General features: G+C 36.3%; 2 protein-coding genes across 4 annotated transcripts in view; one reads left to right on the forward strand and one right to left on the reverse strand.

Annotated features, from left to right (window-relative positions):
- Positions 1–918: 918 nt before the first annotated feature.
- riok2 (RIO kinase 2 (yeast)) lies at positions 919–12,772 on the reverse strand. Its single transcript, XM_088629571.1, has 10 exons — positions 12,605–12,772; positions 12,188–12,326; positions 11,941–12,057; positions 10,708–10,883; positions 9,277–9,365; positions 5,985–6,176; positions 5,553–5,645; positions 4,223–4,714; positions 3,676–3,772; positions 919–1,219 (listed from the first exon to the last, which is right to left on the reverse strand). Exons 1-10 carry the CDS (start codon positions 12,668–12,670, stop codon positions 1,058–1,060), a joined length of 1,623 nt encoding a protein of 540 aa, XP_088485697.1. The 5' UTR covers positions 12,671–12,772; the 3' UTR covers positions 919–1,057.
- A 118-nt stretch (positions 12,773–12,890) lies between these two features.
- The window catches only part of LOC148673211 (uncharacterized), a 123,975-nt gene continuing 122,657 nt past the window's right edge, over positions 12,891–14,208 (forward strand). The window contains exon 1 of one of the 3 annotated variants that reach the window (XR_015935964.1): positions 12,891–13,138. Coding sequence is in view for 1 of the 3 variants with exons in the window: in XM_088629567.1 (XP_088485693.1) it covers positions 13,100–13,138 (39 nt within the window). In the remaining 2 variants the exon portion in view is untranslated. The remainder of the gene's footprint in view (positions 13,139–14,208) is intronic. The other 2 variants (XM_088629568.1, XM_088629567.1) reach the window with 2 other exon arrangements.

The following is a 14,208-nucleotide window of genomic DNA, read 5'->3' on the forward strand; positions in this document are numbered from 1 at the left end:
ATGAACATAATCCAGCTACTTGTAATCTCTGTCAGATGAAGAGTTTTCTCAGTTACATGTTAAATGACATTAAATTACATGACTGGTAAAAGTACACAACTCAAATTCTGAAGCCTAAAGAAGGCAAACCTAACAAACTGAAGGGTATGTCACTAAAAATAACAATTCATCCCCTGCAGAGAAATGTTTTAAATTTATATTTAAATAGCTGTATAACTATTACGACACAAAATCTACTGTAGGTGAATTACGTAATTGTGAAATTCTTTTGATAATACATTCCGATTTATGCTTTATAAAAGCATACAAATACTGAGTATTACATGTGTGCATACATCACCATTTTACATTATAAACACTCTTCTGAATTAAGTAATACTGACTGTATATAGAGAATATGAGGATATTTTAAGATCTGTACAATACATTTTCAATACATTGAAAAAAGCTATAAAAGACAAAGAAGTGAAATCATTAAGAATATAAGGTAAACATTTGGTCATCACTTGATAAAAATGCCATTGCTTTGGAACCTGTCCAAAGAAAAGCAACAATGATAATTACTGGCCTGAAAGAACTTAATTTCTTTAGTTCTGAATGAGGGCATGTGAATACTTAAAATTTAAAAGTATGACAGAGGCATTTCTGAATATTCAGGATCAATTCTTAAACAAGTGCGGTGAGACACAAGTGTAAAGTAAAAAGATGTAATTTTAGGACTGAGGGCAATCAGTATTATTTTACACACAAATCTGTCTGTGCCTAGAATATGCTATTTAACCACACTGTTGCAACAGTTTCACAGCATGTTTGTAATCTTAGTTATATACTAATGATGGAAGTACAGGGTGACAATCTGACCCTTGTTTAGTATCCCTTGAAAGCAGACTAAAACATTTTCAAACAAATTCAGTCAGGTTAAATAAGTAAACAAACTTATTTATTAGACATGATTTGAATAGATTGGAACCTCAAAATCACCATAACATTAATATTTCTTCCCAACTTCCAAGGTGGGAAGAAATATGATTATACTACAAATCTTTCAGGATGTAGTTCATCCCCAGAAGGATGCAGCATCCAGACTCCATTTAATATTTTGCACATTCTCCCGTCTCTCCTTTGTGTACACACTGGCTTCTCCCTTCTGCAAACGCCTTCGCTGTGCTGCTTTCTGTTGCTTCGAGAGCTGCTGTTTCACCTTCTGCTTCACCAGCTCCTATAAAAAGAAGGACCAAATTCAGTGAGCATTTGGATTCCCTGTAAAGGAAAAGTGGAGTGGGTACATTTTCATAAAGCGAATGTGAATTGCTATACCCTGGTCTTCTGCAACGGCATTAAGGATTCTGTCAAACTGAATGGTCCATAACATATATATAGTAAATAATTTTTTCGGAGTTTATATGGAGCTTGAGGCGACCTTCATAAAAATTCAAACTACACTGACAATGGGGCGAAGTAGGGAACAAATGAGCAGGATTGAATTCTGGTTTAGGCTCCAGCCATCAGACCAACAGGATATGAGTTCAAAATCCACATGGGACACTGCTTTTCTACCCATGAACAAACTGGTTTACTTAATGAACATGTATACCCCTTAACTAATATTACAATAAAAATTGCATCACCCACAGAGACTGCAACCATTTTAAACATCTCAGCTGAGTTGACCCAGCATTGGCACCTACGGTTTAGAAGTAATCTACGTCTGAAGAACTTCTGTCTAAAAGACATACTTGGATGCTTCATGGAAATCAATAAATGTAACATGAGTTGGTTATTTACTAGGTTATTAGGTTGAGTATGAAAATAAAATGCCCAATATGAATGCCCTTCAGCACAATACTCAAGAATAAACCTGTCTGAGACGGCAAAGCACTGAGGCATAATGCTGGAAATCTTATACCACTGAGGTGGGCAATATTAGCTAATACCATCAACCTCCTGTTCTCAAGACCACATTTACTCCCTTTCAGGAACACGTGCAACCCGATACCAAGCAACCATGTGAAAAGACAGAGCGCAGACCATAGACCTTTTATTTTCCAGCTGCGCTAGCTCCTCAGGGTGCACATGCGATGATCAGATCCTAGGATGTAATGATGGATTGCATCCAGAGCAATTGATTTTGCCTTTACTTTCTGCTGTATTAATGGCCCGCTGGTGCAGAATGCATTAGACTTTTCATTTAATATCCCAACCTGGCAGTTCTAGCATTGACCTTTTACACATTAAAAAGCACCACTGTGATTGTGTTACTAATGTGTGTTTGGCAAAAAGCATATTGGGGAGACCTATTAGGACTGTGACAATGCAGATGACATGGGTGTATGGCTAAGTGCAAAGCTATCTCAAATCTAATACAAAATGTGATTTCAGAAAATCATGTACAAAAGTTCAAAGACTGACTGCTCATAATTACAAAAATACCCACAGAAATTACAAAATTAGATGCCTTTGAAATAAAGAAGAAAACGTTCTATTCACTGTGGAATTAGAATGGACTTTATGGATCTACAAATATATTTTTTAAATACTTTAGCCAAAATCTGAATAGTTAAAGGCAGGGCTAAAAACAAAAGGATATTAATATTTCACTTGGTGAAAGCACTAAACATTAAAAATTAATGCATAACTTGGTTTTTAAAAATAAACATTCTGCAATGAGTAATATAAGCCATAATACCAAACAGAAAATATTTTTGTCCTAATCAATGCTATGTAATTTATTTGCCACATGGTGGCAGTCTAGTTCTGTTTAGAATTTCAATTTCTTTCACGCAAGTTTATTTTTGGAGTATAATCAAACATTCAGTGTATTGTAATCTCATTAAAACCGATACAAGCACAAAATTTAAAATTGCTCCAGTTTCTATATACAACATACTTTTCCAAGTAGACAGCATTTAAATTAGTCTTTGGTTTTGAGATCTGAAGTAAACGATAACATTTTTGAGAACCATTCCTTTTTGTCTTAAAATAAAATAAGAGACATTCCAAAACTGTTGAAAAACCACTAACGAGATCATCATCATGCTTATTTAAAATGATCTGCTACTCATTACTTCTGATACTTTGTTCTTTATAAATAAGGTGGAAAATTAAACAAATATCTCTTATTTATGCGGAAAATACAAGTCACTTTGAATCCAGTTTTTTTTCCTTAATGTTTACAAAGAAAAGAATTTAATGTTCTCCCAAAATGGGCAATTTTTTCCATTTCAGAAGCTTAGTTCAAATATATCCCATCCATCCATTTCCTGACAGCTTTAACATATTTTGGTAAAGGGGGAGCCAACGGGCTAAAAACAAAGTCAACCCTGGACAGGTCACCAGTCCTTTGTTGACAGACAAAGACACGCATACACTCACCCCTAGGGCCAATTTACCCAGAATTCATTTAATCCACTAGTAGCTTTTTGGACTGTGAAGGAAACCTGAGCACTTGGAGGAAACCCAACACAGGAGAACATACTGTACAAACTCCATGCAGACAGTAGCCCAGATCAAGAATCAAACCCAGGGATCCAGCGCTGCAAGGCTGCAAGCGTTGTAACACCGTGCCGCTTTCAAATATACTGCTTTTTATACATGTTTGACAGGGAGAAAAAAAATAGTACAAGAAGGAGAGGAACATTGTGATGTTTAGAGCTGAGCCCCACGGTTTGTACTTACTGATGGTATTGTTGAACAACTTGCCAGGCTGCCCACTGATGTCATGCTGGTTGTTCTTCGCCTGTGCTCATTAATGTGAAGCATGCTCTCCTCATTTCTGTTAGAAAGGCAGAAATTATTCAGTCAGACTGTGAGATTTCACTTCACAAGAGCCTCTTAACATTCTACTTGAGCAATAAAATACTCTTAAACACTCTATGAGGATCATGTAACCTTTGCTTACAGTATCACACATACAGCATTAACAAGCACTCTGACAGAACCTCATAAAGAACAAATCTGCTCTTTAGGATATTGTTTTTTCATTACTACACAAAAATTATTTTTTGGTTAGATGAGGGTTACAGCATAAAGGCATGTGAAGGTTTCTGCATGACTGAAGATCTTTCACAATAAAATGTGGTAAATCCATTTACTAAGACCTGCTAGCGGACACATTTTAGTTTTTCTGGCAACAAATTAATTTTGTGAACCATCACTTTCCCCTCCAGGTGAAGTATGTACATTATTATATCTCCCTAACAAATGTCAAAACACATTTATGTACCTGAAAGGCCGGTATTCTTTATTAGCTGCTGAAAGGTCAACTAAATCAGGACACTCATCTTCATTCTCGTCCTCCTCACTTTCTTTATCTGCAGTTGTCTCATCATCTCCAGATTGCTGGGATTTTTCAAGCCTGCTGTCTGTCTGAAAGGCGCTGTGTTCAAAGCCCGTCTTACTGCTCCCACTGACTGACAGGCCCTCCAGTTCCAGGAGTGCCTGTTGGAATTCATTCATATGCACAGATGCTTCAGATTTTGGATTCAAATCTTCCAGCACTTCTGCCTCGTCAGCTTTATGTGAAGATGGCACTTCTGTGTCCCCACTGTGCTCTGAGGCCTCCCGGCCTGAATCCTGGGCTGAAGGCTGCTGTTCGCCTGCGGAAGTGGAATCATCCTCTTCCTCAGGTCCAGCTGGGTGGAGAAGCTCGTCGTCCAGCTGCATGTCTTTCGTGTATCCACTTGCAGAAATCTCCACATCCAGACAGTCCTCTCTCCTGGACCCAAACACAAAAGTAACCCCTATTATCCCCAAAGAAAACTAGGACCTTCAGTGTTTTTGACACCAGATTGTACCAATTCTAATAAATAAGCACACAGTACCAGTTGCATTTTCAAGAACATAAAAGTTCAGTACCTAGATTATTTGGATGTTCCAAATTTAAAGTAGAAAAGCAGCATTTTGTTAAGAGAGAATAAAGTTTATTTATTTTACATTATTTGTAAGATCACCTACTGTGTTAGTTGCATGACAGCAGGTACTCTTTTACATTTTGTACCACATTTACATTACAATGTGAACTACAATATTGCAACTCTAAAGTTTTGTTTCAGACTTAGTAATCAGTACATTCAAAATGGAAAAAAATGGAATAGGCTAGTAAAACCCACTGGACTTCAGCATTCCAGTTTTGGTGTGAATGGTAATAGAAGCCTGTGACCTAACTATATGGTGCATATTTGGAACAAAGGTGAACAAACACAAAAACATTGCTAAGTGGTGTTAAAGCTACCAAGAACGTCTATGCACTTTTCTCAACCTGACTGAGCAATATCTTTAATTGCCACAGCAGATAAAGTACTGTTTTTCCAACACACCTTAGCCCAGGTGGTTCCATCTGTGACTGAAGAATCTTTTCAAAAATAGTTTCTGCTTAACCTTTTAATTAAATTGCACTGACATAGTGCACTTTATAAACAGCAAAAACACTAAATGCATTTTTCAGGTGTGACTCTATTTTTGAGCATTTTAGACAACAAATGGCATGAAGAAAAATGTAAAAGAACATCTCTGGGTTCCAGTGGGTTCTCCCAAATTTTATACATTAAAATTACCTGATATCTTTAAAAGTCGGATAAAGCTCACTTTCATAGCCAAAACGCTTTGTGAAGAAATCACGAATGCATTTGACATCTCGGTTGAAATACCTAAAAGAATGAAACAGAAAACAGTAAGAAATCTTGGACCACTTGGGGATGGGGGATCACTTCAAAATGGAAACTGTACCACTCAAGTTACTGGACTCCAGTATATTGTTCCTCTTCAATCAACAGATCTGAAATAAGCTACACAGCCATGCTGTCAAAGCTAAAATGGCTGAACGAACTCCTTCAATCACTCAGCTCCTAAAAACAAAACAAGCAAGGGCCAAAAGTTCTTCTGTCATTTGCAAACCTTCTTATGTAGAAGAAGTTATTGTATGGAAATTCTACTTTTTTAGATACTGGCTTTCCTTAAATGTCAGATAAGCTTATTAAAGAAATTACCATTCTGCGTTCTGATGGGAGGTAGACACCATCTGTGGGAAATCGATCATCGTGACATGATCTTTGTCATCCAGCATGAGGTTGAACTCATTGAAATCTCCGTGAATCAAGCCATGATTTGCGAGTTTCACAATCAGGTCCATTATTTCACTATATAATCCAGCTGAATCTTCCACACGGCGCACCTGGCATCTTAAAAAAGTAATTTCAGTCATTATGTCATTTCATCATGTCAAAGGACCATTTACATCAACTGGTAGATGTTAATGCTAAAATGTATTAGCACAAGTGTCCTATTCCAGATGTTCAAAGTTTCTTAAAATAATTAAAATATAAACTGCAGTGTTAGTATATTTGGATACCAACACAAAATATGTCAAAGTGTAATGCTGTTTCTTTAAAAGGTGATTATGTAAATGCATTAAGAAGTTACTGTGCAATCCTACAGACCCACATCAGAAGCCATAAGAAAACAAGTATAGTAAGCTGTTATTGCCTGGCATTTTGAATTATTTGTATACCCTCAGTTTAAAAGAAAATTGTAAAATTGACATTCCATCCAAATCGTTTTTTCAAGAATACCCCTTTACAAAATACTGAATACAGTTAACTAGATTGTTTTAATGAAAATACCAAATCCTGCCTGAGGTCTTTGGTAAAATACTTTTGGAAAAGCTCTCAAAAAACTGTAAATTATCCATCACTCAAAGGGTGTGTTTTGGCTGCTTCAATATAATCCATTTTTAATTGTCCAAATCTCTATTAACAGCTGACCCCACTAGAGCGCAGTGAAACAGAAACAGCTGCTACTCCACCATGCAATTGCTATGAAAATTAGAAATGACTGTTACTCCCATTTTACATACTGTTGTTTCCAATTTCCCCCCAAAATTGAAACCATGCCTTTTTAGCCATTTTCAGAATAATAACCATGTCCCACAGGCACAGGTCTACCTAGTGCCTTCTAAAGTGCAGGCAGGCTGTTAAGAGAAGGTCACAGTTTACTTCATTTCAGCCCTGAAACCGTCTTCCACTTTCAGCTGTGCAAACAAAGCACTGTGTTTTTCTCATTGAAGTTTTAATGACAACTTAATGTCTTCCCATGTACAAAATAGAGCTTTAGATGCTATCGAATAAGATTTTTTGGAAATAATAAGCGCATGTGACCCCCCCCCCCACCAAGTACTTTTCATCTGAGACAATAAAGTCTCTGGAGATAAACCACAAAGATAAAAAATATAAAGAGTTTTTCTCACAGCGGTAATTGAACCAAACCAAATCATGGTGCAGGCTTTTGTCTTTGTTACCTCCTGTTAGAACTTTAAAAAACTGATTCTTTTTTAACAGGAACAGGACATTTCTTGCAGCTTAAGACTAAATTCAGTACAACATTAACTATGTACTGGATTCTTGTAAATCTAGATTTATTAGATTACTAGATCCAAGTATATTACAACAGGGCCACTCAAAATTAATCTCTCGCAATTCATTCCGTGAAATACATTACAGCAAACAACACCTTACTTATTATGTCTACCTGCTAATTATCAATTGAACTTTTAAGGACCGGGATTAGGGTGACATTCTACTCGTATGTCAGAGGCAGAGATGACAAAGGTATTGCTGATAGACACTGAAAAGTTTTTCTGTGTCAGAATTACTGAAGGTTCTATTCTGGGACTGGGAATTACAAATGAAAAAAACAAGTGCTGTACAAGGTTTTTACAAAAACAAATACAATGTTACACCCAAAGTACTCATGAAATTTGTTTTCTAAACATAATTAGGAAACAGTCAGGATGGTTGGACCTACTAAACAACTGTTTACTAATCTAAAATTAACCTTCACCTAGCTTTTTAAAAGCAAAGTTATTAAAATAGTGGTTAAGGCTCTGGGCTTCTTATCAGAAGATAATGGGTTAACCAGTCCTTAAGCTAAGCAAAGACTGATTTATCCAGTCAACTGTGAAGTACAAATTGCAGCAGTTTCGGGTGGGAGTTAAGATGCAAAGAAAAAGCATCCCATTCAGGAAGAGTGATTTAATCTCAGTTCAACTCAGGCTCAAGTATAATACTCACTGACTGGAAAATTCCATCCATAACAGAACCATGCAATTACAGATAAGTATTACTCTTAATACACATAAGGTTACTGGAATGATAATCAGAACTAAACTAGAATAAGAAAATGATTGGTCTGAATAAGAAAACGGTTCTAGTGGAAAGTCATCAAAGATTTACAAAAGCTAGGTCTTAAAGTTGGTTGAACGAGCAACAGCAGCAAAGGATACAAACTGATAGAAACAGGAGAAAAAAATATTTGAAAAATGAGTAAGTTCCTTATAAAAGATACATACTCGTATTTGAGGTGTCACCCAAGATAATGAATACCTTAAGATTCAAAGAAAACAAAGTACAGAGAAGGGGTAAATATTCAAATCATGAAGAATTAGTGTAGTACCACAGTGATCTGAACTGTACCACTGCTCACCCTAATTTCTATCAGCAATCTAGATTCTGGTATGATTTTCAAGATAGTTATATATGCAGATTTTACCAGCAGGATTAGCAAATACAATAGAAGCAGAGGTAATTTAAAGATTTAGACAAAACTCAGCCATGACTAGATGATTTAATGTGGACATGCAGGTAGCAGAAACAAACTTTCTAAATTTGGGATGGGAAAACAATAAGTTTAGAGAAGTCACTTGGATGTTTATGTGTTTTTCTTAATCTTTTAGGCAATGTGGGAAAGCAATAAAAAGGCAAATAGATTGTTAGGAAATGTATAGTGTGCTGGTAAGAAAACATATACAACTCTTGTCACCATACAGACAAAAAAAGATATTGCTGTCTGGAATCAGTCCAAAGAAGAGCATCTACAGTAGATACATTTGCTGGCTTATTGAACCCCCTACTGAATCAAACTAAAATAACTGAATGTTTGTAGTCCATACAAGGGTGTCTGAGTCAAAATTCTCTAAGGCACTGACAAAATCTACTCAGTGGACTTCAGAATCGAGAGTGAAACATGAACCAGAGGATACAGTGGAAATGCATTTAAAGGTGAGAACAGGAGGTACCAAAGCACACAAAGGGTTTTGAGTCTGAATCAATCTTCCCAGTTAAATTGTTGAAGCTGATTCTTGGCCAGATGGCCTCCTTTTTAGAAACATCTTTATGTTCTTAACCACTCATAAGGTATAATAAAGACACAATCCAATAAACAACTTCCAATACTTAATATTTTAAAGCAAAGGATTAGAGTAAGCAAATAACACCTAATACTTACAAAGGGTATCCATTAATGAGCTCCATCACAACAGCATGTCTATTGTAATCCACTGGTTTGGGGACTGGAAATCCTCTGTCATACAAAGCCTGAAACAGACCCCAAAGTGTAAAAGGATTGTGCATGAAATCCTGAACACTGCCACTGCCATAACTAAAGCTGGCATGATGACCAAATTTGTATTATTGACACACAGACAAAAGTAATTTACAATCCCTACAAGTCTGCATCTTTCTGTTGTCAAGCTAGCAAATAGAATTTAAGTATTTATTAATTATATTAAGATAAAAATTATTTTAATTATAATATTAAGTACTCAGCTCCTTTGCTATGCCAACTATAAAACAGTTAAGGTGCAAAACAAAGGTCACAAAAATGTAACGGTCTCCATCTCCATGTGCAATCAAAGTGGCGTAACTTGACTTTCAAGCAAATGCTTTAAATTCCCCCAGACAGATCTTGGATTTCAAGCCATAACTTGTAGCAATACAACAAACTGACCATGAAGTAGCTTTCAAAATAAATAAGGGATTAAGTGGCAGACAGGAACAGGTTGAAAGGTTACTTATCACTTTGGGAAATGTGACATTCATCGTTAGAAAGTGGAACACTCATCATACCACTTAGATCAGGCCGCCCTTCCAAACCAAGCAGTAAGGCAGGAATTCCAATGTGAAACATACAGTGACTTTGAAAAATGTACAAAATGTGATGTCTGAAATGGAACTCATTATTCATACATCAACAACATCCTGGTTCCCAGACAACCATGGCCTATATGGGTGAGTGGCATGAATGAAGCCTTTACTGAAATAGACTCATCTTAAACTTTGTAAATTATATATCGCAGACATGCGTAAGACGCTTCCATGCTCAGATTATATAAACAATGATCTTTCTGGTCTAAATTGACCAGAATATGTTGGACTTGCGCCAGACATAACACACCACCCAAATGGAGATTGCAATATATTCACAATGTTATCAGGAAAATTACAGTTATAAATGTCATATTTCATCTGTTGATTAGTATATTACACTTCTTGTGTTTATAATATTACTCTATTTACACAGAATGTTTTTTCAGAAACACTTGTATCCACACTTTAGTAACCTTATGTTTTCTATCAGATTATATAAAAAAAATTAAAGAGGCACATTTACTAGATGAAGGTATGATAAATTTTAGTCCATAAGGTCACTCATTACATTTGAGTATCACTGTATTAGGTTAAATTATTTTCTTATTTTAAAAACCAAAAATTATGTAAATATTATATTAACACTTAAATAATAAAGAACACACACGTATTTGACTAATGAACTAGATTTACATATGGTCACAAAAATATTCAAATTGTCCAATTGGTAAAAAACAGGATAATCTATTAAAAAAATGCTTTATATATTTTTTTTTAGTTCATTACATACCTTCATGTATGCAAATTCCTTCATTGCAGAAAGTCGGGAAAGATAAAGCCAGGACATCTTGTGCCTGTGTTTGTGGTAATCTCGCTTGTTCTTCAGGTTCCGGAATGAAGTTCGGCCCAATCTATGGAGTTTCAGAGCAAACTGTTCCTCTTCAGAGTTTGCAACAATGTAGATATCTGAGAGAAAACAATAAATTGGCCGCAAAATAGTGTTGTCAAAATTGCGACTCTGTGAGTGCTACTAGATTTAAATGTACTGGTGTCCGAATCTGGCACACTATTTCATAAGCAACAAATGGTGATGTACTAGATTCTGATCTATCGGAAATTGACATACAACGTTTCCAATGTTAATCAATTTCGGATCCCTGAGCTCTTAAAGTCAAAGGGAACTTTATTTACAAAATGAAACGTATTATTTCATTACAGCACATTCAATTTACAAAAACTTTAAACCCAAGTCCCTATTTCTAACGTTTTTTCAGCACTGTCAAAAATTAATCATTTATGTTTTATGTACTTCATATAAGAATGATTTGCTCATTTGCTTTATGCATCTGTAAGTGAACGCAGCTCACTTACTCTGGTGCAGAGAAATTTTATTAAGTTTGTTTCTCTCTTTCAGCTGGAGAAGAGTCAACACAGATTACAGATTCACAACAATAATACAAACAATTCTAATGTTATTTGTGTACAAAGTTTATGACTAAAAAATGATGGGTATTTTATAAATACCATCATTTTTATATATAAATGATTATATTTTAAAGTGAGACTAAATACACTTCCAGCCATCCATTTTCTTTACGGTTTCATCCAATTTAGGGTTGAGGGGGAGCCAGAGCCTGTCACAGCAAGCAACAGATGCATGGTGGGATACACCCTGGACAGGACACCATTCCATCGCAGGGTACACACAGACACAAACATACACTCACACCAGGGCCGAATTTCCCAGAAGCCAGTTAACCTACCAGTATGTCTTTGGGCTGTGGGAAGAAATCAGAGCACCCCATACGAACACAGGGAGAACATATAAACTCCTCACAGATAGCACCCCAGGTCCACAATTGAGCCCAGGGCCAAAACACTGTAAGGCAACAATGCTAACCCTGCACCACAGAGCCACTCTACATATAACAACTTTGCATCTTATTTAAAAAAAGTTTATTGAACATGCACATATTGTTCTAGCCTCGTATACATTTACCCCTAATATCAGTCATATCCCTACCTGATTCCTTGCCAACTCCCATTTGGTTCCCAACAGAGGTGAGTGTTTCTCTGGCGGACAGAGTTTTTAAGGCCAGGTAATCATATCCACCATAGTTCAAACGGTATCCTTGCACAGCTGAAACCGAAACAACGTAAGCAGCTGATCAACCAACAGCACAGAAACATAACATTTTGCATAAACAAAAAGGAAAAGCTCATTTCGCATAACAGACACGTTATTGGGGGAAGGGAAGATTAGTGCTTACTTTTGGTGCGTTCGTAAACAACCAGCTTGTGCTTGACGAGTTCTCTTAAGATCTTATTGCATCCTCCGTGTCTCAGACAGGCAATGGATGCAATCAGACTAACAGGAACTATTTCGTGATTCTTCATGCCCATTTCCACCTGTGAAAATACAATTAAAATGACAACACGTCTCCTAATATTATCCAAGATCAGCCAAAGTAAATGCCATTTTTTTACCAGGTCATGGATGTTAAACCTTGAATTTGACCATTTCATAATAAAACGGCAAAAAAAAAATCACGTTCAGAGGACTGAAGTACAACACGAATCCTAAACTATTTAACGAGTAGGCCGTGCACTACAGTTACATGTAGTTATAGTACTGCACAAAAGCAGTGCTAACAATGACGAAACGAGTGACATTAAGCCGTACTTACTGCAGTAAGGACCCGGAAATCATCCCTCGATAGGTACCTTAGAATTACAACGTTTAACTTCCCCATGGCGTCTGTGAAACGAAACAATTTTTCTAAGCTTTACAGTCGTTCAAATCAGCACTGTACCATAGCTTCTGCCATGACAAACACGTGGGGAGACTGGGGCACGTCACGTACAGCAGAGCTGGTAACACGACGTCAGGTCCTATCATCGTGTAGTTGAGGAAAAAGAAAACAAAATCAACAATACGAACAAAACTATTATTTTTCTACGTTAGAAATGACAGCTACACTTAACAAAAATCTATTTATAATTATTGTTTTGTATTTAGTTTTTTTTTTTAATTTCAAATGCAAAGTAAACTTTCGGTGTACCAAGCAGGATCGGCTGCCTAGGTGAAGCGTGTTGTGCTGTTGTTGCTGCGCCGGGAAGCAAACTGATTAAACGGAACAATCATTCATTCCCTCTCCTGTCGGGTATTTTAAAGCAGCAATATGACATCTGTTAGCTCCGGCAGTGACTCAACAGCTAAGGTAAGCTAGTGCAGCAGTTAAAGTTGTCAATTTTTTTAAGGGCTGGTAATTCGTTCACAACTCACTGCAGTAGCAGGTGCATTGGTACTGTAAATAAGTAATAAAGAAGTAAACCAAAGAATGCAGTAATGCTGAATACATTTAAAATGAAATAGGTGATGTTGTGATTATCATCTGTCAGTTGTATGACCTTTTGTTTTATGTATTCTAACCTCTCTCACGCTGTTCTTGATAATGCTATGCACAGATGCAACTGAAATATAACTAGATAACTGAAAAGTGATCATGGATGTTAGTGTGAAATAAAGGGTCTTCAGCCACACTGGCGACCACTGAATGGTGCCTCTACGAACTTCCCTTGTCGTGTTGACGTTTATATCTCATTTTATTAGTATTGAATTCCACTCGCTTGCTGGTATGTTTTTGCCTGTGAGTTGCTTGATTCTGTTAAAAAAAGGTAACTGGTATCACTCTGGTGCTGAGTGCGTAGGGCTTTTGAAAATCTGATTAAAATTACAGTGGACAAGCAAAGCAACTAGCTTTATTTCAGGAAAAAAAAATCTCAATGGCTCACATTTATATTTACTGCAATAAAAATAGAATACCCTGCTTGCAGTATGCAACATTGCTGTGTGGAAGCATACGGTATAAAAACTCCAGACTTGAGTTGTAGATATTTTCAGTGCCGCCTAGTGTTGAACCCAAGTAATAAAATTTTGTATTTTCTTTATTGAACCAAGAAGTCTTGAATCCCATGATATTTAACTTCAGTATCTGTTCAACAACTGTCGAGTTGCTAGACAATTGAGCTTTATATGTACTTATACTCACGTATACAGACAGATAATAAAACATGTCTCATTTTTAATATCGCTTCATACATAGAATATTTAGCATTTGATTGCAGTATTCAGTCCAGTACCATGAAGATGTTGACCGTATTGCTAGTCTTTGCTTGATTGCTTATCAAAGTATAAGTGCAAAGTAACCAAAGCAGTAAATCTAGTATCAGCACTGTGTTTATTTTTTTAAAAACATTTCAGTCTTTATACATTTTATTGCTGAAAACC

The sequence above is a fragment of the Lepisosteus platostomus genome, chromosome 4 (assembly GCF_059453375.1).
Source record: "Lepisosteus platostomus isolate fLepPlt1 chromosome 4, fLepPlt1.hap1, whole genome shotgun sequence".
NCBI classification, from domain to species: Eukaryota; Metazoa; Chordata; class Actinopteri; order Semionotiformes; family Lepisosteidae; genus Lepisosteus; species Lepisosteus platostomus.

Excerpts from the sequence above, each read along its gene's own strand:
- riok2 (XM_088629571.1), bottom strand. The coding sequence starts at position 12,670 with ATGGGGAAGTTAAACGTTGTAATTCTAAGGTACCTATCGAGGGATGAT. Across the intron at positions 6,177-9,276 it reads CTCATTAATGGATACCCTTT|ATGCCAGGTGCGCCGTGTGG; the intron begins GTAAGTATTAGG and ends TACTTTTTTAAG. Across the intron at positions 3,773-4,222 it reads AAAGAATACCGGCCTTTCAG|AAATGAGGAGAGCATGCTTC; the intron begins GTACATAAATGT and ends CCTTTCTAACAG.